Source organism: Dromiciops gliroides, chromosome 2, assembly GCF_019393635.1.
Source record: "Dromiciops gliroides isolate mDroGli1 chromosome 2, mDroGli1.pri, whole genome shotgun sequence".
Taxonomy (NCBI): domain Eukaryota; kingdom Metazoa; phylum Chordata; class Mammalia; order Microbiotheria; family Microbiotheriidae; genus Dromiciops; species Dromiciops gliroides.
The window spans coordinates 614,806,350-614,829,737 of NC_057862.1; the positions used below are offsets into that span (position 1 = coordinate 614,806,350).

At 37.7% G+C, this 23,388-nt stretch overlaps 1 protein-coding gene across 4 annotated transcripts in view; it reads left to right on the forward strand.

Annotated features, from left to right (window-relative positions):
- Positions 1-23,388, forward strand: part of MAP4K3 (mitogen-activated protein kinase kinase kinase kinase 3) — a 195,150-nt gene that overhangs the window by 42,194 nt on the left and 129,568 nt on the right. For all 4 annotated transcript variants that reach the window (XM_043988090.1, XM_043988091.1, XM_043988092.1 and 1 more), the window contains exon 2: positions 18,603-18,660. In XM_043988090.1, coding sequence (XP_043844025.1) covers positions 18,603-18,660 — 58 coding nt within the window. The remainder of the gene's footprint in view (positions 1-18,602; positions 18,661-23,388) is intronic.

A 23,388-nucleotide genomic window follows, 5' to 3' on the forward strand; every position in this document is an offset into this window, starting at 1 on the left:
TTCACTCATTCCCACATCTTTCCCCAGTTAAAAACCAAAACTAGAACACCTTGTAACAAAGAACTATAATTATGCAAAAGCAATCCATACATTGGCCGTGTACAAAAAAATGATGTCTGAATTTGTACCTTGAGTCCCTGACTTTGCCAGATTGTGTACAGTGTGATTCATCCGTGGTCCTCTGGAATTCTGGGGGGTTCTTGAGTTCTTAAGTGCTTCAGAGTTGTTTTTCTTTCCAGTGTTGGAGCTATTGTGTAAATTGTTCTCTTTTCTTCCTTCCTTACTGTGCATAAATTCACACCGGGATTCCTAGGTTACCCTGAATCCCTTCCTGTTACGATGCACTTATTTTCATACTCCAATACATTCACACGTGCTCTATTTTTATATATAGGTGTTCTTTCCCTCTTTCTTTGATCTTTTTGAAGTATATGCCAGCAGTGCTATTGCTGAAAGAAGCAGCCATGAGTATTAGCAAATTAGATGTTGGGTCCAGGAGATCTGTGTTTAAGTCCTTCCTCACATATTTATTTCCTAGCTGTATGTGACCCTTCTCTTCCTGTGTCTTCATCTGTAAGATCTTAAAGGTTCCTTAGATCCCTATCTATGATCCTTACCAGCTTTTGATAAGTAAGCTAAACTTAGAAAAATTCAGGAATATTGAACTCAGATGTTCTCAGCCATTTATTGAGAAAATATAATTTTATACATTAACAAAATTAAGTCTTTATAGGTACTGGAATATTAGTTTATTCAGAACAGTTTTTGTCAACTTAACGTCTTATGGTCAAACCAGAATGATGTTTTTCTCTCTGTAAACAAAATTATATTGATTCTTTTAAAAAATTTAGTTTTATAGCTTATAAGAAATTACTTATCACACTTCTGCCTGTCATGTCTTGTCTCTGTCCTTGTCCAGCCAGTGACTCTTTCCTTAAGCCAAACTCCCTAGGATTAGCAAGCTCACCTTTCATTTGGCTAATTGAGTACTTAGGTTTTCTAAAATGAGCTGTCTTTATATTAAAACTGAAAATTCACCTCTGCCTCTCTTCTTTGTAGGGACTAGCATTTGAGCTAAAGTAAAGTAGGTCCAAAAATGACAGGCTTCCTGCTTTTTCCCTGTTTCCTGTGCCTTTTTTTTCCTGTCAAAGAGTAGACTATGAACTGGAATGTAGGTAATGCATGTTCTCTTTGCGGTTTTGCTTTGGACCTTTTATCTCTCTGTCTCCCTTCTCTGTGATTTGGGTTTAGATTTTACATTTGCTTTATTACCTCAATCTTTTTCTTTCTATTTTTCAATAAACCCTTAAAAACCTAAACTCGTTTTATCAGTGATTTTAGTCAGTTTCCCCCAAAACTGGGGGAACAGATTAGAATCCACATTTAGAATCTTAAATTACACAAGAGCAAAAGAGGAAAACCTCAGAAAAGAAAAACAAAAAAAATAGAGATAGTATGGTTCAATCTGCATCTAGATGCCACAGTTCTTTTTTCTGGATGTGCAGAGCATTTTCCATCATGAGTCCTTTGGAACTATCTTGGACCATTGTGTTGCTGAGAAGAGTCAAATCTGTCACAGTTGATCAACACACAATGTTGTTGATACTGTGTATAATGTTCTCCTGGTTCTGTTCATCTCACTCATCATCATCATTTGAGTCCTTCCAGGTTTCTCTGAAATCTGCCTGCTCATTGTTTCTTACAGCATGATAGTATTCCATTACATTCATATAACACAACTTCTTCAGCCATCCCCCTATTAATGGGCATCCCCTCAATTTCCAATTCCTTGAGAATATAGGATTTCTGATGAAACTTGGAGGAAGCCAGAGAAGCCAGGAAGTAAAGAGTAAGGAGGAAGAGAACTCAGGTATGGGAGGCAGCAAAATGTAAATGGTAGAGTTTGGAGATGAGCTACCTTGTGTGACTATATCAAGGAGAAGTCCACTCACTATGTCTGTCTGGAAAGGTAGGAGGGTCCAGTTTATACATCGCTTTAAATGGTCAACCAGAGGATTTTCTATTGTAACCTCAAGATGATAGAGATCCACTGGTGTTTATTGAATTGGAGGGAGGTGATATGATCAAACATACATATATCTGCTTGATTTCTAACTTGCGTATGGATTAAAGTGGGAAGAGCTTTGAGGTAGGGGAGCCCAACCAGAAGGTGATTGTAATAGTTTAGGTTTCGTACCTAATGATGAAGGCCTAGACCTAGGTGGTATCATTGTCAGAAGAGAGAAGAGGACATAGAAGAGAGATGGCTCTAAAAGGAGAATTGAGAGTACTTGGCAACAGATTGGTTAGAGGATGAGGAAGAGTTGAGGTAACACCCAGGTTGTGAGCCTGGACTGGGAGGATGGTGATGTCCTCAACGATAATAGCAAAATTGGGAACAGTGATGAATTTTCAAATGAGATATTGCAGTCTTTTAATAGAAAGAAATGTTATTTAAGTACTAAATTCAATTATTTTGTTTGTGTCCTGTGAAGTAACATTTTTTTGGATATATCAAAATGAGAATAATAGTAAATGTACTACATACATCATTGGTTGTTGTAAAGAAAACAAATCTTAAATTACTTTCAAAACTAATGTAGTGATTGTTTTAGTCAAAGCACTTCTATTCTAATTATTGCAAAATATGGTTACAATGCTTTTTTTTGTGCTTATAGATAACAATTTATAGATCATAGACTTAAATGTGGAAGGGACCTCAGAAGTCATCTAGCCCCTAGCTCCTTAAACTGTTGGTCACGATCCCATATAGGGTCATGTAATGATGTGGGGGGTCACCAAAAATTTCACAACAGTAAAAGGTTATGTGTTATACCTATTTTAAATATTTATGTATTCAGGGTCAAATAAATTTCCAGGCAAAAAGGGGTTGCGAGTGGAAAAAGTGTAAGAAGCCCTGATCTAGTCCACCACCACCCCCCTACCCTTTCTCCCCATTTACAGATAAGAAAACAAGTTTAAATAGGCAATTGGATCATTAGATCAAAAAATTTGCACTTCCTCTGCTGTCTCTTAGCTAGCATCCTCAGGTGAGGTCACCACGTCATAGTTCTGTGTGCCTTCCATCTCCTGTTGGGCACAGACTGTCCTGGGGAAGGATTGCTAGGGGCTGGGCTGGCCTCTTTCCATCTGCCCCAAGGCAACTACTTCCATCTGTAACAGCACAAAGCAGCTTTCACCTCCTGCTGCTTGCCCAGTCTCCCAGCTAGGATGTGAAGAATCCCTGGTGCAAGGAAGAGCAGCCCTCCTGCTGTACCTGGCTTTTGAGGGTAGAGGTGTGACACTCTCCACTCAGTGATGAACAGTCTTGCACCTGGTCATGCATTTTATATCCTGGTGACTCTGAATTCAAGAAAACAGGTCCTCCACCAATCAGCACTACACCATCCTTTCATTGAACCATTGGTCACAGTAAATGGAGAAATTCTGAATGCTGTGGATAAGTTCACTTACTGTGGAATGGTACACTTTCCAGGAATGTCCATCCACATAGTTGATGCACATGTTGCCTGTGAGAAAATAATTATTAATAACTAATTTCTTGGGCACCCAAAGACCCAGTTTTAGCCTTTCTAACCCCCATTTCTAGAAAGCCCAGTGCTCGAGAAAGTTCTAATGTCTTTCAGGGCTTAATCCTGTTCTGGACCAGTATAATAGAAATGGAAAATAGACTTTTTGAGTAGTTCAGTGAACTGATAGGGTTAAGGTTCACCTATCTGGACTTTGACTTTGTCCCTCAGGGGGTTTCTCCCATTAGGTCATTAGGCCATGAGGTCTTGGTAGAGCTCTTTTTAATATGGACCACCCTCAAGTCATGCCAACCAGTGGAATTGAATGATACTAAGCAATTAGCTTTGATCAGTGTGTAGTGACATGCCTCTATCAAAAGAGGATAAAAGAAAAGAACACACAAGGCTCCTGGCCAGTGCTGTCTTGGAACACACACTTGGTCTGGACCCACTGTCCATTGGTGAGCAGTCCCCTCTTAGGACAGGGTAGGCTGTTAGGACGTGTTCTCTCTCTCTCTCTTAGAAATATGGCGCTGGGGTTTTTTTTGGCTTCTGTTAACTGTCATGCGGTCAATACTTTTCTAATATTTAGTAAACTTTGACAATAAATACTTACTGCCTAAACCAGTACAATAGTCATTATTATATAAATAGCAGTTTATACATATATATGTAGCAATATTTTAGAAAACCCAGCCTAGTCCCCCAGTAATTTAATTAAAACAGTTGGCCACCCCCATAATTTAAATAACACATGCCAGAGCTAGCTCAGTATTTGGGAGGCTCCAAAAGAAAGTGTAGGAGAGAGGAAGTATTAGGCTGCATACCAAATTGAAGCTCCACAGAGTCCTTGTGCTGACTTGGACAGTCTATCACCATCATGGCAGAAAACTGAACTGCTTCCAATTGAATTGTCTTAGGAAGATTCTAGAGATTATCTGGCAAGATACAGTACCAAGTTCTCAAGTTGAACTGCCAAGCATTCAAACTCTAGACTCTAATTGGCTGGACACATAGCCCAACTGCCAAACACATACTTAGCTAAGAGACTATTTCATGGAAAGCTCACACAAAACAAGCACTTATACCATGGTCAGAAGAAGTGATACTAGGACACTTTCAAGGTGTCTCTGAAGAACTTTAGAATTGGTTGTGAGACATGGAGTTGCTGGGACCTCCCACATCAGAAAAGGTGTTGTACTAAATGAACATAGGAAAATGAAAGTAGCACAACAGAACATGAGCTGTGCAAATCCAGAGATTCCAAACTCATAAGACTGATCAGCCGTAGCCAAACACACTATACCCCAACATCAACATTGTGATGTTGTGAGAAAATAATTAATAATGTATTTCTAGGGGAACCTATGGGTCCAGTTTCTCAGTCCTTTCAGGAGTACCTTAGCAACAAATGCAGCCAAGGTTGAAGGGCCTAGGAAAGCCTCTACCCACTGGGTGAGTTGGTCAACAATAACAAGGCAACTCTTAGGATGATGTCCCATCTTAAGTATAGTAATAAAATCAATTTCTAGATATTCAAAAGGTGTATAAGTTAAAGGGCAAGGGAGCAGCTAGGTGGCGCAGTGGATAAAGCACTGGCCTTGGATTCAGGAGGACCTGATTTCAAATCCAGCCTCAGACACTTGACACTTAACTAGCTGTGTGACCCTGGGCCAGTCACTTAACCCTCATTGCCCAGCAAAAACAAAAGAAAACTAACTAACTAACTAACTAAATAAATAGGTTAAAGGGCACCCACCATAAGCTATGGCATGGAAGGCATGTTCATTATAAGTCTGACAGGTAGAGCAAGAGGCACACACTCTGGAGGCTATGCTAGTAACATCTAGGGCAACCCAAACTCTCCTGAGTCCACAATCCCCTGAATACCAGAGTGGACACTTTTTTGAATAGATAAGCATACCTCTTGGTGGAAACTCTGGAGAAGCAATGGCTTGCCCTCTGTAGTTACCCAGATCCCATTGACCTGTTTGGCCTTGTCCTTGGTCCTTGAAAATGAAGAATCTTTCTTTATATCCCAGTGACTTGGAGCTCCTGAAGATCATTATCTAGCTCCCATTCCACATCATCTACCACCTTTTCCCTTATTCCCACCTCCCTCCACACTCCCACCACTCGACCTTCCACTGTACCCTCTGGAATGCCTATGTCGTAGTCAACAAGCATGTCTTCATCTTGTGTTCCTGATGGAACAGCCTCCCTGGGCTCCCTTTCCGCTACTGCCTGTGCTTTCACTTATTCTCCCTTGCTCATTGGCCAAGGCAAGAGAGTTGGGACACACCTTGCTCCCCATCACCACTTTCAGGTTCCTCCATCACTCAGTAATGTCTCTTTCTTTGAGGATCATGCTATCCATATCTACCACTTAATAAAAATATTTACAGCTGTTGTCTACAATTCACTCTCCTTTCTTTTTCAGTGAATTTGATAACTAACTGGCTCACAGTTTTTTCTCCTCTCCAACTCCTGCCCTTATACTATGGGACTTCAACATATATATTGGTTCTCCCTCAAATACCCCACCCCCTCAGTACTTCAGCCACATACCAAGATGGTCACTTCTTGCCATTACCCACAAGTGTACCACCTCCATTTTCAAGAATTCTGAAATCCCCTTATATGGCCATAATCTGTTGGCTTTTCACCTTTCCCTCTGCCTTCCCTTACAAAATCTTGCTCTTTGTCCAAACTTTGACTCCCAGTCAAATCTCTCCCGTGCTGTCTTCTCTATGCTAGCCACCCTAAGTGAACCAGTTCAGCTCTCTACTGTCCTCTTCTTGAATCCCTTGTGCCCATATGTGGCTGATTGTGCCCTTCTAAACCCCAGCCTTTGTTCACTCTCACCATTTATTGCCTTCACTCCTACACATCTGCTGAACTAAGGTAACTGTTCTGATTGGGTTTACTACAGATTGATGCTACACAACCTCAGCTGCCCCATTCACTCCTATTAAGCAATCAAACTATACTTCCCTAATCCTACTTCCAGCCTTTTTACACCTCACTCCCCATCAGGTAATCTATGATTCAGTGTCAATGTCCTCCTGGCTATTTCATGAACAAAACACTCCATCTCTTGGCTCCTGGCATTTTCTCTGGTTGTCCCCCAAGTCTAGAATGCTCTCCCTCCTCTGCTTCCTGATCCTCCCTGACTTGTTAGTCTTTCCTCTCAATTACTACCCCCATGCTCCGCTTTTTCAGCTGACCTCACTCTCAGAAATATCAATTTAGTGTTGGACAGAAGCAGCATAGTCATCATTTCTTTAAATATTTTAACTATACCTGCATATCTTTTGTAGCAAGCAATTATAGTCCTTTCTTTGCTTTTTAGATTCTTGTGGTTTCTAATTTTTTCAGGTTTTGAACAAATCATATCAGGAATGCTTTTTATTTTTTTGACTTGGATTTATTGATCAGGACTTACTCTGATCTTTTCTCAATCTTTGTGGGGGAATTGAGGTAAATCTCAGTTGTATTTCTTCCTGCTGGTCTGCCATCTTGGCTGGTTACTCCAAAGAATGTTTTTAAGACTATTGTGGGGGGAGAGCTAGGTGGTGCAGTGGATAGAGCAACCACCCTGGATTCAGGAGGACCTAAGTTCAAATTTGGCCTCAGACACTTGACACTTACTAGCTGTGTGACCCTGGGCAAGTCACTTAACCCTCATTGCCCCACAAAAAAAAAAAAAAAGACTGTTGTGACTGCATAGGAGGAATTTATAATGTATCTCTCTCTCTTTCTCTCTCTCTCTTTAAATTGCTTTATAAAATGGAAAGGAGTATTTCAGGTATACTGTTTTATTTTTATTTGTAGTATAATTTGCTAGGACCTTTCACAGTAAATCACATTTGGATTTTAGATTCCTCATAGAAATTGGAGACTGGCGAGGGATTTACACATTTTACACATTTTATTGACACAGTAATTTTTAGTGAACATGGCTTTAATTTTATTCTAGTAATAAAAATGGTGGAGGTGAATTAGGATTATTTGAATAGTTTCACATTCATGAAATTTTGAGTTTTAAAGACAAAGGCAATAAACAATGATAAAGTAGGTTTTGTAGCATAATTAAGTTGCTTCTGAATTTTTGTGTCAGGGTCAGCACCACACATCACACAGGGGCAAGAGGCTTTGAAGTGAAACATAACTGGTGAAGAGTAACTAAATAAGGAGATTAAATAAAATTGAAAATTTGGCCTGATTGGAATTTTTCTGTGGTTGGTTGTCTTGGATTTGTAGAACTGTGATCTAGAATACTTGTCATTCATTCACAATAGCACTGTTGTTTGATATTGGCAGTTGTACTTGATGCTACCTTATAAGAATTAGGTAATAAGTTGCAAGTGACCTAAATGGATTCTAAGTTAAGTAAGCTTCAGGAAATGTTCTGAATAACTGAATTTTATAAAAAACTGAAACCCAGGAACATTTTAATGTTAACTTTTCTAATGGAAATATTCACAAAATGTGACATGAGTATGTGCCTTAAACACAGCATACTGCTTAAAATATACATTTTCCTTTAGAATTCAGTCATTATTGAATACCAGTCATATTGTCTCATGGGTGTGGCTATAGATGTAAATGAAGTTTTAGATTACTGTATTCAGCAATGCTTCTAGAACTTTTTTCTCTTAATAGTATTTTATTTTTTCCCCAATCACATGTAAAGATAGTTTTCAACATTCATTTTTATAAGATTCTGAATTCCAAATTTTTCTCCTCCCCCCCACAAGAAAACAAGCAATCTGATATGTTAAACATATTTCCACATTAGTCATATTGTCAAGAAGAATCAGAACAAAGGGGAAAAAAACACATGAAAGAACAAATAACCCCGCCCCCCCCCATATAAAAGAAAATCATATGCTTTGATCTGCATTTAAACTCCATAGTTCTTTTCTTGGATATGGAGAACATTTTCCATCATCAGTCTTTTGGAATTGTCTTGCATCGTTGCATTGCTGAGAAGAGCTAAGTCCATCATAGCTGATCATTGTACATGTTGCTGTTATTGTGTATAATATTCTCCTTGTTCTGCTCACTTCACTCAGCATCAGTTCACTTAAGTTTTTCCAGGTTTTTCTGAAATCTGCTTACTCATCATTTCTTATAGCACAATAGTATTCCATTACATCCATATACCACAACTTGTTCAGCCATTCTCCAATTGATGGACATCTCTCAATTTCCAATTTTTTGCCACCACAAAAAGAGCTGCTATTTTTGTACATGTGGGTCCTCTTCCCTTTTTTATGATCTCTTTGGGATACAGTCCCAGCAGTGGGTATTTGCTAGAGCAAAGGGTATACACAGTTTTATAGCCCTTTGGGTATGGTGGAACTTGCTTTTTTGATAGTCTCTGGTGTCAGCAAGCTTTTTGGTCCTTATTGCTTATAAAACTGAATAAAAAATGTGTAGTTAAAAAAACCTTTTAATTAGTATCAAATAGTTGTCTTTTGGCAAAATTACAAACTCAAAGATAGAAGCAATCTTTCCCTCCCAGGAAAGCTCCTTCATTGAATTTACATGCCTTTTGATTTGTTAGCAGTTTTTGCAATATCCATATTACTAACAGCGAATGAACCACACACAAGTACACTTTAATAGCACTCGGGCTTCTGTCTCAAAAGTTTTAAAGAATTTGTTCTAGGCTAGGGATTTTTAAAAATATCACAGAATCTATCTTTGTCAGGAGATAATACCTCTTCTGAGTTGTAATTAATGATCTATAACTCTGTTCTCAATTTTATACTTTTAACAGAATTCCAGGCATAAGAATAATTTAGAATTATGTAAACATCTTTTAATGCTTTTAAAAAGAACTTTGGAAGCTGTAGATTGGTTGTCTGTATTGGTTGATGAACAGATTTAAGAAATCACTTTTGTATTAACATTTTCTTCCCTTGTCCATGGCTTAAGTCAACATAACAGTACTGGTAAGCAGAAAGATAGTTAAAATGTCAGATACCTTGTTTCCTCAGGATTGTCTCTACAGTTGTCTAGCAACCGAACAGCTTTTCTGTCCTCAGGCAAACCTATGATTCTGAGTATAAGTATAAAAATGATAGAGAACCAGGCAGAAAAACTATATTTCTATCCACTCATATTTTGACTAGCATTCTAGGAACAACACAAAAAGGTGTGACAACTTTTAAAATTCTCATAAGTTGTATTTTTCCAATCCCCAAAGGTACCATTTGGGGGATTCCTACAGCATCAACACATGTGGAAGAAGCAGTCTATGTGTCATTATTCTACTTAAACCTGCAGACCTTTGATCTGTATATGTCTGGAAAACACAATAAGGTATCACCAAAACAAATACTTTTTATTACAAGTGTAAAACTTTCAGGGGATAAATTATTTTGAGGTGAGTTCTCTGAAATAATGACAAAAGTCTTAGGCAATGTATGCTGAAGTTTTTAAAAACCCGCCATACTTCTAATATCATGTCAATACCAGAGAAAACCAGCAGAAAAATCACATGACTCACTCAACTGCAGTGGATAGAGCACTGGGAGCCAGGAAGACCTGAATTCAAATCCAGATCCAAAGACTTTTTGGCTGTTTGACATTGGCCAAATTACCTAACTGCTGTCTGCCTCAGTTTTCCCATCTGTAAAATGGGATAATAGCACATACTTTCCAAGGTTGTTTTGAGGATCAAATGAAATATTTGTAAATCACTTTGCATATCTTAAAACACTATATAAATGGTAGATAGTAGTAGCATTATTATTTTAGTATTTAACAATATTTTAATATTAATTAATATTAATTTAATTATTAATATTTAGTACCTCATAGAGGTATTGTTTCATCATTACACTAAACGTTATTCATAAGAAAACATCCTAGGTATTTGAATTTAACTGTACATAATATGTTATGGTAATCAAACAGTTGCTAGATGGCATGATCCATAAAGAATTTGAGTAGTTTTGTCTTTTGGTGCCTACATGATATTGTAGGGATCCATCAACATTTCCTCTATTCCTTCTCTATACCCAGGTTCTGTTTCCAGATTTGCAAAAACCTTACTAAAATTTTACCCACTTATTTTTACCAGAAAAAATGGAATATACCTCATAGGAGTATAATGTCCTCTTCTAATCCTTGTGTATATAATATCATGTCAGTTAGAGTATCTACTGTGTTGTTGTTTAATTTGTCCATTGCTATATAGTGAAGATTTCAGCAAATTGCTGAACTATATTTACATGCTTTTGGTTTGCCTCCATCTGAATACAGTGATAGTATACATGAGGCTTTTTAAACCATTAGTATTCTACCAATCCTTTAGACATTTTTTTCCCTTTTACTTTCTCCTTTTCCCCACTCCACCCCCCCCACCCCCCAACCATAATTCACAGATTTTTTTATGGTTGTATCTTAGTGCCACACTGTACTACCTTTAGAGATGACTGAGAATTAAAAAGGATTAACTTGCTCAACTAGACTATAGAACCATTCAGTCAGAAAACATTAAGTGTTTACTCTAAGCAGGACCTTAGTCCTGGGTTAGATATGAGGTTTAGATAAGACGGAATCCCTGCTCTCAAAGAGTTTATAGTCTAATGTTTTCTATTTCTCAGCTATCCTTGTTTATATGGTTCCCTTACTTTGTAAGGAAGAAACCAAAAAAGACCCCAAGAGCCAAAGACCCAAAGATTATATCCGATGCACTCTGGGTTTGATTATTTCTTCAACCAGAAGAAAAGGAATACTTTGCTAAGTTAGTGATGAAAAAGGCCATTGCACCATATGAAAGTCAATATTGACAGGCTTGGGGGTGGCGGGGTGTGAAAGGAGACCAAAGAGATAAGCAAAGCAAAACTCTGAGGGGAAAATAATGGATATCAGAAAGTATAGTCATAAATTAGAAAAGCAAAGGGATTTAGGATTTGGGCAACTGGTAAATCTGCTTGATAGTGGCTGAGTCCAACAGCAGTCTACTGAAACTTTGAACAGCAACAGGCTCAAAGGCCTGTTGCTGCTTAGACCCAAACCCAGGTAAAGGAACTTTCAGAACTCAAAAAAGGGAGTTAGCCAGTAGAGTTTTCCCAGGATCAGATCACTTTGGGAGCATTAAAATCTTGTAAGTTCCCAACCTAAGTTGATCCTGAGATCCTGGAATGACATGACATTCAGTACCCCAAAAAAGTAGCAGTAGGAACAGCCCAGCCATTTTGTCTTCTGAAGTACACAGCCCTAAAAAAGTCCAGAATCAGGAAGTAGGCTGAAAGAATGAGCTAACAGAAAATGAATTCCACAGTAAAGAGCTATTATGGTATCAGGCACACTAAAGACACAAGAAAAAAAGATGAGTTTTGAAGCAAGAGTTTAAAAATGTTTTTAAAAATTAAATGAGATCAATAGAGGGAAAAATGGGAAAAGCAATGAGTTATAGAAGAAAGATTTGGAAATAAGTTTTGTACCTCTCATGCCCAAGCAACAAACTCCCTAAGAATTAGAATGGAACAAAACCGAGGTCTGGTGATTCCATAAGAAAATAAGTGTTAAAACAAAATCAAAAGACTGAAGGGGAAAAAAAAAGAAAGTACAAGATATTACATTCCAAAATAAATGACCTAGAAAACAGATGGAATAAAGAAAATTTTAAGAATCATCATGGACTCGTCACAGAACACCATGATCATACAAGAACCATGACACCTTATTTCAAGAAACTAAAGAAAACTGCTCTCAAAAATCAGAAGAAACAGTGAAAATTGAAAGAAAACACCAGTCACTTCTAGAGGAAAAGAAAATTAAAACTTCTAGGAACAGTATAGCCAAAATTCAGCTATTTGTGGTGTAAAAAATCATGGAAAGGGGATGGTTTCAGAGAAACCTGAAATGACTTGTAAAGGTTGATGATGAGTAGAGTGAGCAGAAACTGGAGCACAAATTATACGATTTCAATACTATTATCAAGACAAAGAACTTTTAAAGACTTGAGAACTCTGATGAGTGTGATCACCACCTACAATTCTAGAGAACTCCTGATGAAACATGTGACCTGCCTCCTTTCAGAGACATGAAGGACCCTGAGTGCAGAGTGGAATGTTTGGGGATATATTGAGGAGCAATGGACAGTGCAGGCATTTGTTTTGCTTGACTGTACATGTTTATAATGGGGATTTTGTTTTTATTTCTTTTCCTAATAGGAAGGAAGTAGAAAGATGACAAGGTAGATTTTTGCTAATTGTTGTTTAGTAGATTTGTTATATCTGACTCTTTGTTATCCCATTTGGGGTTTTCTTGGCAAAGATACTAGTTTGCCCTTTCCTTCAGCTCATTTTACAGACGGAGAAACTGAAGCAACAGAGGGTTCAGTGACTTGCCAAGGGTCTCACAGCTAGTAAATATCTGAGGCCATATTTGAACTCAGGGAGGTGAGTCTTACTGATTCCAGATCCAGCACTCTATCCACTGTACCACCTAGTTGCCCTTTTTGCTAATTAAAAGGAAATTAAATTAAATAAAAACAATGAAGACACTTTATTTGATGCTTTGATAAATCTTTGAGCTCATCTATGGGTATCTCTGACTATATGTAGAATGTTCAGCATTGTCTTAGGACTCTGTAAGGATGAAAAGTTGCGTGACTTTTAATTGAGGGGGTTTTTTTGGTTTGTTTGTTTGTTTTGTTTTTTGTGGGGCAATGGGGGTTAAGTGACTTGCCCAGGGTCACACAGCTAGTGTCAAGTGTCTGATGTTGGATTTGAACTCAGGTCCTCCTGAATCTAGGACCTGTGCTCTTTCCACCGTGCCACCTGGCTGCCCCTAATTGAAGTTTTAAACGTTAAAGAAGTTTGTGCTTCTCTGATATTCTTAAATACAAATTTCAGAAGAGGAATGGCTGGCAAAAAGCTCCACACATACCTTTATATATGTAAAGGATATATATATATATATATATATATATATATATATATATATATATATATATATATATAAAGGCAATTTGGAAAGCCTTTATCTACAAACCAGCAGGATAACATTTTCCTCCCTCAGTTATTTATTGCCTGCCTCATAGTCTTTCATTCTTTTCAATTCCTGCCCTTAAACTCCCTAACTTCCTGGTTCCTTAATTTACTCATTTCCCATGACCTACTCCTTTATTCTACCTTAGCTATGCAGAAATGGTCAGACCCTGGATTTGATATGACCCATATATAGGACGCTTCCATGTTTTGGGACTCTAAAAAAACTTTATCTGATCATAATCTTAGATCACGCTCTTTCTGCATTAGACCAAGCCTTCCTAGACATATTCTTACTCCTTACTGTGACACTTCTTTCCTGATTCTCCTGCCTATCTGATCCATCCTTAGTCTTTGCTTGATTTTCATTACTAATCATAAGCATGTCATGACCCTGTACTGTTGTTATTTACATTCCTGTCTTCATCTGTGAAATGAGGGAATCTGAATAGATAATTTCCAAGGTTCTTTTCATTGCTTATTTCCTATCATAATAGTTGTAAATGCCTTGAGAACAGAGAACAGAGAATTTCTTTTAATATGCCTACTCCCTCCATGACAGAGATGTATGACTGGAAAAGAAGCTGAGCAGGTAAGGTGGTGAGAGGGAATTGATAGGCACACCTGTGTGCTCATGTGGCATTCATTAACATCAAGAATCTATTAAACTTGAAGCATGTTGGTTAGACCTTCTGGAAGAAGAGAGGGATGTTTACAGGGATGAGTTCACAGATCCATAGAGAAACTTTGACACCACCTTGTAAGGAGGAGATTAGGAGGTCACTAAATAGGTAATAAATAAATATATTTTCTTGTTTACTAGATTAGTGCCTAGAATACTGATTTTTTTTTTCAAATTTGGCATTTAATAATTGCTTTTCCGGCACCTGCTTTGTACCCCAAATGTCCTGGTAGTCTGTTTCTCCAGCATGAAGTCTCCTCAAGTGATACTAACCCCAATTTGTATGGCTCCCAAAGAGCTGATTAGATTAAGAACCCTAAAGCAGGCCTGGAACTGCTTCTTCAAGATTATTTAAACTAAGGCCAAACTTGGATCTCCAAACTCTCACCAAGCTCACTCAAATATGCTATCACATGACTATGACTATTATATATACTGGTCATGGGCCATTCTGCCAAGTTTCCTGGACACACACTCAAATAGAATTCTCTTGGCCGTTGGTGACACAACTAAAAATGATTATTGCCGTCAAAGTCATTGTAGCTCTCTTTTCCTGTCTTAGAAGTAGATCAATGAGGATGAGGTAATGGGAAGATAGAGCCACCATTCTATGGTCTTTCACGTTTGCTAGGTATTTAGGGAAGGGCAGTCAACCCCAGGTTTTTGTTTGTTATTAGCCTACTTGTAGTCATTGCTAGGACCCTAGAATTTTTTAGCAGTACTTTATAGCAATCTACCTTATTCCTGATTTGTGTTTTTAAGAATAATTACATCTGATCATGAGACTCCCATAAGAGAATAGTCCAACTTCAGAAGTTTAATAACATTAATTGCCTTATTTCTCTTTATGAAACCTTGACTACTGAGTCAATTCAGAAACTGTAGAATGTAATTTTTAGAAGGAAAGCCAAGGTATCAGGTTAGAATAATTAAAAATCCATTTTTATGACCCTACGTAGAGATTCAACATTTGATGTTTTTTTTGTTGGTTTGCTTAAATGTCAAAAATGAAACTGTTCATGTCAGAGTTTTCTTACAAAGCATATTGAAGAATAGTCTGGAATATTTTCCTATGTGATGAGCTAATGTACTGCCAGCTAAGTCATATGCTGGAAAATATTTCAGAGTTGAAAAGGCAAAAAAAGGCATCATTTTAGTTGAGTGCTTTTCAGTTGATTCTGAAGAATTGATTTTTTAAATTTACTCGTTTTGTGTTTCACTAAAGGAAATTGAGGTTTACTAACAAGTTTCAAACTGAGGAATCTTTTGGATGATTTTATTTACAAGTAGGAGGCATTGTAGTGTGATAGGAATTATACTACTTTAGAGTTATGAACTCTGGGTTCAAATCCTAGCAGGTTTTTACAGTTCATAGATCTAGAGCTACAAGGTACCCCAGAAGCCTGGTCATCCTCATTTTACAAATGAGAAAAATACTGCTCAGGGAGATTGAGATTTAGCTAAGGTCAAACAAAGGGTCAGTGAAATAGTGGTGGGATCCTCCTCCTTAGTGACCTTGGGCATTTAACCTCTCTTAGAATAAAGGACAGTTAGCTGAGGATAGTAAATTAAGTATTAACATGAGTCTACTAGAGCCTTTATGGACCGTGCTCCAGAGTTTGGAAGACCTGGTTTGAAGTCTCATCTCATACAGGCTGTGTGGCCTTGGACAAGTTCTTGAAACTCTCTAAAGACTGAGTTGCAGAGCATGATTGGGTCTATATTGGTAGAGAAAGTTTCTCATTGTGAGCACCCTAAAAATGAAATCACAGTTACATTACAAAAAAACCCAAAGCCCAGACCACATATTAAATATTGATTTATTGTAAAACTCTTGTACCTTTTGGCAGTTATATTTTACCCATGATTGTTAAAGATAAGCTGATTTTGTTATCAGCAAATCAACTGTTGTAGTTAATACAATTTGCACTGCAAAAACCCTTGTGGGACATGAAATTTTATATCATTTTTGTGACTAGCAAATTGTGCCCTCCTGTGGTCATTTATGCTTCAGCTCTAAAACCTTGTATATACACTCTTTCTGTTGGTGAACTTAAGTCATACATATTCTGTTAGCACTTGTACTATGAATCATGTTACCACCAAAAAAGAAAAATGTGGCAGAATTTCATTGTACTTTAGAAGGGCTGAGGATAAAATGTGACTTTAGTCCACCCAGATTTTGAGCGCAATATTTTCCTAGGGCAGAGGCTCTATTCCATCTATCTATCTATCTATCTATCTATCTATCTATCTATCTATCTATCTATCTATCTATCTATCTATCTATCTATCATCTATCTATCTATTTTTTCCCCAGGGCAGTGAGGGTTAAGTGACTTGCCCAGAGTCACACAGCTAGTAAGTGTCAAGTGTCTGAGGCCGCATTTGAACTTAGGTCCTCCTGAATCCAGGGCTGATGCTTTATCTGCTTTGCCACCTAGCTGCCCCCAAGGGACAGGGGTTCTTAATCTGAGTGCTGTGACTTTTTTTTTAAGTAATATGTTAAATATCCACTTCTTATTCCTGACAACACCCCCCCACCCCCACCAAAAGCATGGCCTCATCTCCTCACATCTGTTCTATTGCAGTAGCCTTCTGTTTAACCTTTTTGTCTCTAGTCTCACTCCACTCCAATCTACCCTTCACCCAGCTTTCAAAGTATTCTTCTTGAAGCACTGTTCTATTGCCACTCACTCACATTTGAATACATTTCATTGACTCCTTAGTGCCTTCAGGATCAAATAGAAAATCCTCTATTTGGCTTTTTAAATCCCTTCAAAATCTGGCCCCTTCCTACCCTGCCAGTCTTTTTACACCTTACTCCTTTCTACACAGTCAGTGATCCAGTGACGGTGCCCTCCTTGCTTTGGGACAACATAATAAACTCCATCTTCTGATTCTGGTGGTCCCTGGAAGCCTTTCCTTTCCTCCTCACCTCTCTGCCATCTGCCTTCTTTGGCTTCATGTCTCAGCTAAAATCCTACCTTCTGTGAGAAGCCTTTTCTGGTCCCCTTCAATCCTAGAGTCTTTCCTCTGTTGATTATCTCTCATTTATCCTCTCAATATCTTGTTTATATAGAGTTGTTTACATGTTGTGTCTTCCATTAGACTGTGAGCGCTTGAGAACTGGGACTGGTTTTTGCCTTTTTAGTATTCCCAGTGTTTAGCCCAATGCTGAGCACACAATGGGTGTTTAATAAATCTTTATACTTGTCTTCTGAGGATACCTTTTTAGACAGTTACCAGGTCACATATATTTAAAAAAGTGTAAGGTGCCTGTTCTGATTTTACATTCAGACAACAGCTAGTCACTTATATTTTAGGATTCTTTTTCTTTAAAAAAAAAAAAAGATTATTTGGGGGCAGCTTGGTGGCGCAGTGAATAAAGCACTGGCCTTGGATTCAAGAGGACCTGAGTTCAAATCCGGCCTTGGACACTTGACACTTAGTAGCTGTGTGACCTTGGACAAGTCACTTAACCCTTATTGCCCTGCCCAACAACAACAACAACAACAACAACAAAAAGATTATTTTTGTTTTTGTATCATACTTATTTTCAGATATAGCTCTTTCCCCTACCCTATCTGGTGAACCTTCCTCAGATGACAAGATTAAGACGGGGGACAAAAACAGTTGAGCAAAAGCAAGCTAAAATATTGATCACATCTATATTCCCCACCCACAGCCATATACCTCTGCACTGAAGAGAGTCATAATTACACAGCATTCAGATTCTTTTTGTTGTAGTTGTACTTTGGCTTCACCTTATTGTGCTTATGTTATTCTCCAGGTTCTGCTTACTTCAGTTTGTATCTGTTCATATCAGTCTTGTCATCTATATAGTATTCATATTTATCTTCTGGTAATCATTCCTATATCATGAATTTTTAAGACTAATTTTCATTTTGTTCTTTTATGTTAGATGCTTATTGTATATGTGTCAGTTGTCTTCCCAGGTTTTTCTGAATTCATATTCATTATTTCTCATAGTAAAGTAACATCTTGTTATATTTGCATGCCATAATTTGTTTAGCTATTTCCCTATTAATATAAATGTCTACTTTGTTTTAAATTTTTTTATTCCCAAAAGCACTGTAGTAAATACTTATATGGGGCCTTTCTCTCTTTGACATAGTATTTTTTATGGTGTCTAGTCATTTAGTTGAACTATATCCAGACTGGCCTTACTATGATTCTGGGGGACCTGATTTAAATCACAAATAAATTAAATTAGCAAAGAATCTCACAATTTTACTATTGCATTTTAAAATATAAATGATAATACTGTGACCTATTTATTATATTGTTGAAGAATCAAATATTAACCCAATATAACTTTTAAATAAAACTTTTTTTTCCCTTCTTTCTTAGGCTCGAAATGTTAACACTGGTGAACTGGCAGCAATTAAAGTAATAAAATTGGAACCAGGTAAAGTGTTCTATATTTTGGAATTTGGTGGGGTTTTTTTGGAGGTTGACTGTGAATTACCTTTGTGAAAGCTATAGCTGTGAAAATTTGCACTTCTTTCTGCTTCAGCTAGGTTTACCTGAAACCATTGTCATATACTGCCTGATCCAAACTTTGCATGCAACATAATTAGGAAATTCTTTGAGGGGTTGGGGGGTGAGGGGGCGGGGCCGATAGAATCTTTGGAAGTGGGTCTTTCATGAAAATGAAAAATTGTGGATTTTCCAAAGGCCAAGCCATGGTCATATATCCAAGTGCCTTCAGATGGCAAGTTTCCCTGATAAGGGTTTAAAAGCTGAGAAAATTGAAAGTTTGAAGGAACATACTGAAGATTAAGAAACTAGAATATATAGCAAATCAATACTTTTGTCTTTTTATTCTAGAATTATTTTAATATTCTTCTAGCTTGAGGTATATTTCCTTTTACTGACCTAGCCTTTGCCATAGAATTGGAAACCTATAAAGGTCCTAAGATTATCTTCCTGGGCATGAAAGCCATGGCTTGTGAGATGATGTTGGTTGGAGACTAGTCCTAGTTCTGGGCTGTGTGCGTTATGTTCTGGCTCTCATGTCATCTCCTCATTGTGCATACTGTATTCTTGTCCATAATCAGTGATGGTATAGAGTCCGGACATTGTGAGACTGTCATAGCAAAGATCGATGTCTAACAAAAGGATAAATATAGGAAGGTAAACATTTGGTTTGACAGGCAAAAGAGCCACTAATCCATTTCCCTTTTCCCCAGTTTTTTCAAAGGTCTGTTAGTGTGAATATTGCGAGTAGATACACAGGTTGGCATATTTCCAAGGTTGCAAGAATTTGATAGCATTCAGCCCCATTTGAATGCCATTGTGGTACATGCTGTGAGTCACCATGCTAGTTATTGATGGCAGGAACTGGGATAAACAGGGGAAAATATTGGTCTTAACTGTTATGCAGAGACATCCCAACTCTAGCACTTAATACCTTTGTCACCTTGGGCCGGTTACTTAACGTTTCTTGGACTCATTTTAGTCATATATAAAAGAAAGGAAGTTGGACTAGATCTTCTAACTCTAGATCTGTGATCCTATGGTCTGATATAAGGGTTTGTGAAATGAGTGGACTGAGTCGTTATAAAACATTTTGCAGTGGGAAGTAGGGCAGCCTGGTCTCCTCCTGATGATAGTAGAGATTATCATGCCGAAGATCCTAATTCAGGGTTCATTTCTGTCCAGACATTGACTCTTCACCTGAATAAATGTGAATAGAGCAGTCCAAAACGTGAAGTGTAGTGGCCCCCAGTAAGAGGCGATATGTGAGAAACAGGTGTGGAAGCCAGTTAATTCTTCCAGGAGTAGATGGACGGTATCAATTAGGGTATAGTTTTGGCACTTAGGAGGGAGGGAGCCATCTCGGTTGGGGTGATTAGCATTACTTAAATGTCATTGAACTCATGGGATGGGGCAAATAAATGATGAAAGGTAATTTTACTACTAACTACAGTTGGCGTTAAGTGGGGGTTTCCAAGGGTAACAGAACAATTTCAGGCTGACATACTGGGTTTGTGGCCTTGGCACACACTTCATACAACTAGACATATCACTTGATGTTATCTCATTCCAAACCACTAGAAAATATGGACAACTTTGTCAAAGGTTCTGATAGACCTATTGCTGTCATGGTGAAAACAGCATTACCTATAAAGCCTTGTTAAAAGTAGTATGTAGTTCTTCGAGATCTTGGAGTGAAAGGAAGCAGAAAGTCCCAGCTATCTAATAACTGTTCCATCAAGGATAAGAAACAGAATACCAAATTGAAATTTTTTAAAGAAATCCAAATAGAAATATTTATTGCCAGCCTAGGTCTCTACAAAGGGGTAATCAGAAGCCTGTGGGCACTAGAGAAGGGGTCCGACCAGAAAACCCTGACCCTGGAGTGCAGCACATGCAGAATATGTGTTCTAACATAGACCAGTCAATAAACATTTATTAAGTGCCTGCTGTATACCAGGCACTGTACTAAGTGCTGGGAATACAAAAAGAGGCAAAAGAAATGATGTCTTTTTCTTGCCATTTAAGTTTATAGACCCTCTGAAGAGTCTATCCTTGAATCTTAGGTTGAACCCCTCTTCTAAGAGGAAAGAATAACAGAATAAACAGGTGAGTACAGAATGTGCAAAAATTAACTCAAGTAGCAGGACTTTTTCAAAATTAGACTGAACCAGATAGAAATCAGTGTAATGAAAGTGTCATTTGTTGGTGGAAGCTGTGGGAATACAAGTTCACTGGCTCGCTGGTGGTGGAACTGTGAATTGGTCAGTCTGCTCTCAAAAGTAATTTTGAATCACACACAAATTCACTAAATTATTTATACCTTTTGACCCAAAAATGGTACCACTAAGAAGATTATTACTCCAAAGAGATTATGTACAAAAATATTTATAGTAGCACTTTTTGCTACAGGAGACAACTGAGGAACAGGTGAAAAAATTATGGTATGAATAAGATAGAATATTATTGTGCTGTAAGAAATTATGAAAGGGTTGGTCTCAGAGATATTTATCAATTGGAAAACAATATGGAAAAACTTAAACATTCCAATCAATGCCATGACCAGCCACAGCTTCAGAGTACTGATGTGAAAGCATATTACCTACCTAGTGAAATAGGGATGAGAGATTCAAGATACAGAATGAGACATAGTGTTTTTCTTTTTTATTTTATTGATATCTTTTGGAGAGGGGCATAGCAGTGAGGGTTAAGTGACTTGCCCAGGGTCACACAGCTAGTAAGTGTCAAGCATCTGAGGCCGAATTTGAACTCAGGTCCTCCTGAATCCAGGGCTGGTGCTTTATTCACTGTGCCACCTAGCTGCCCCCTACATGGTGTTTTTCACATGGCAAATGTGTGGATTTGTTTTGGTTGACTCTGTTTATTTGTTATAAGGATTGCAGTTTTTATTTCGTTTTGGGTTTTGCTTTTTTGGAGGTGAGGAAGAAGGGAGAATTAAATAAGGGATTGCCAAGAAAAGAAAGGATTACTGCCCTTTTCCCTTAAGTTTTCTTGGTAGATGTGAAACAAAGCAGATCCTTTGTAAAATGATACAGTTCTTCCTTTTCTTCACTGCCAGCTAGTAGCACAGTACATAGAGTGTCTGGCACATGGTATGTGCTGTATAAAAGGCGGTGATGGTGGTAATAGTAGTAGCAGCAGCAGCAGCAGCCCTGGTGATGGTGTCAGTGTGGGCTCCATTTTCCCCTTGTTTTTCTTTGTTAAATGTGTGTCAAATGCTAATTCTTTGTATATGTTTGGTTGAATGTCTAGTGTATACATTCTATTAGCGTGATCTCTTTAAATTGTTCTAAGATTCTTGGCTTCAGAAATTTTCTGTACTCATTAGATTATCAAAGTATATAATTGTTCAGAAGAAAAGTTCCACAAGCCTTAAAGAAAATGTGAATTTTATAGAAATAACAATTAGAGCAAGATGTGACTCTTCAAAAGCAATGAAGGAAAAACACTAAGGCAAATAAGCACAAGCTGCAGAAATAGAATTGGATCTACTGCATTCACTACAGACAAGAACACAAATTTAAAGATATTCAGTAATCTGTTTTCAATACTTGTATCTCACAGAAGATTCTAAAGGATTGGAAAAAATGACAGATTATATTATTACAGAAAAAGGGGGTTACCAAGAAAATATTAATTACCAACCTATGTATCTGCTTGATATCTCATTAAGTATTTGAGAATTGTTTATGAACATTTACTGAGGTTTTACTGTTCAATTGTTTTTCAATCATGTCTAACTCTTTGTGATTCCATTTGAGGTTTTCTTGGAAAAGAGACCTGAATGGTTTGCCATTTCCTTCTCCAGCTCATTTTACAGATGGGGAACTGAGGCAAATAGGGTCAAGTCACACAGCTAGTAAATGCCTGAGGCCAGATGATTTTGCACTAATTGCTTTGAGCAACAGTGCACCATAGGGCCACCTCAATGAGATTCATAACAACACAAAATGATTAGTCTAGAATTCATGAAGGAAAAACCAAGTGAATAAGAATTCAGATTTGCCCAGATTATGAGAGACACTTGAATAAAGAGCCTATTGAATTAGTGCATCAGCATATATTTTGGTAGTGCAGGACAGAATGAACTGGATTACATTAGAGGAATCACATAGCACTTTCAGTGATCCTAATCTCTTTACCTCAAACCCAAACCTTTTACTACCAATATTCTCCTGGTGATTCTGGGTGGCTCTGAATCCTAGAACCCCACAATTACTGAATAATCCAAATTGCATGTTATCCAAAGCACAGTACAATGGAAAGACAATACAGAGGGTTTAAGCAGGCTTGTGATGTTGCTTATTTTAACTTGAGTTTGATAATTGCCTTATAAGAAAACATCAAAAACATTTATGACCAGAAAAGGAAGTAGGTAAGTCATACATGAGCAAGGGATGACATAGATGATCTGATTGTTATAAGGACAGGGGATAGGAACTGGGGCTGTGGATTCATTTGTATAGAACACTCCCTCTTCCAATACAGGTTGGCACCTTCTCTGAAATTGACCATTTTAGTTGCCTATAGATAGCATTGAAAGAGATTGAGTGACCTACCCAGAGTCACACAGACAGTATGTATCAGTGTCTGGACTTGAACCCAGATTGTCCCACATCTGCATATGTTCTATCTC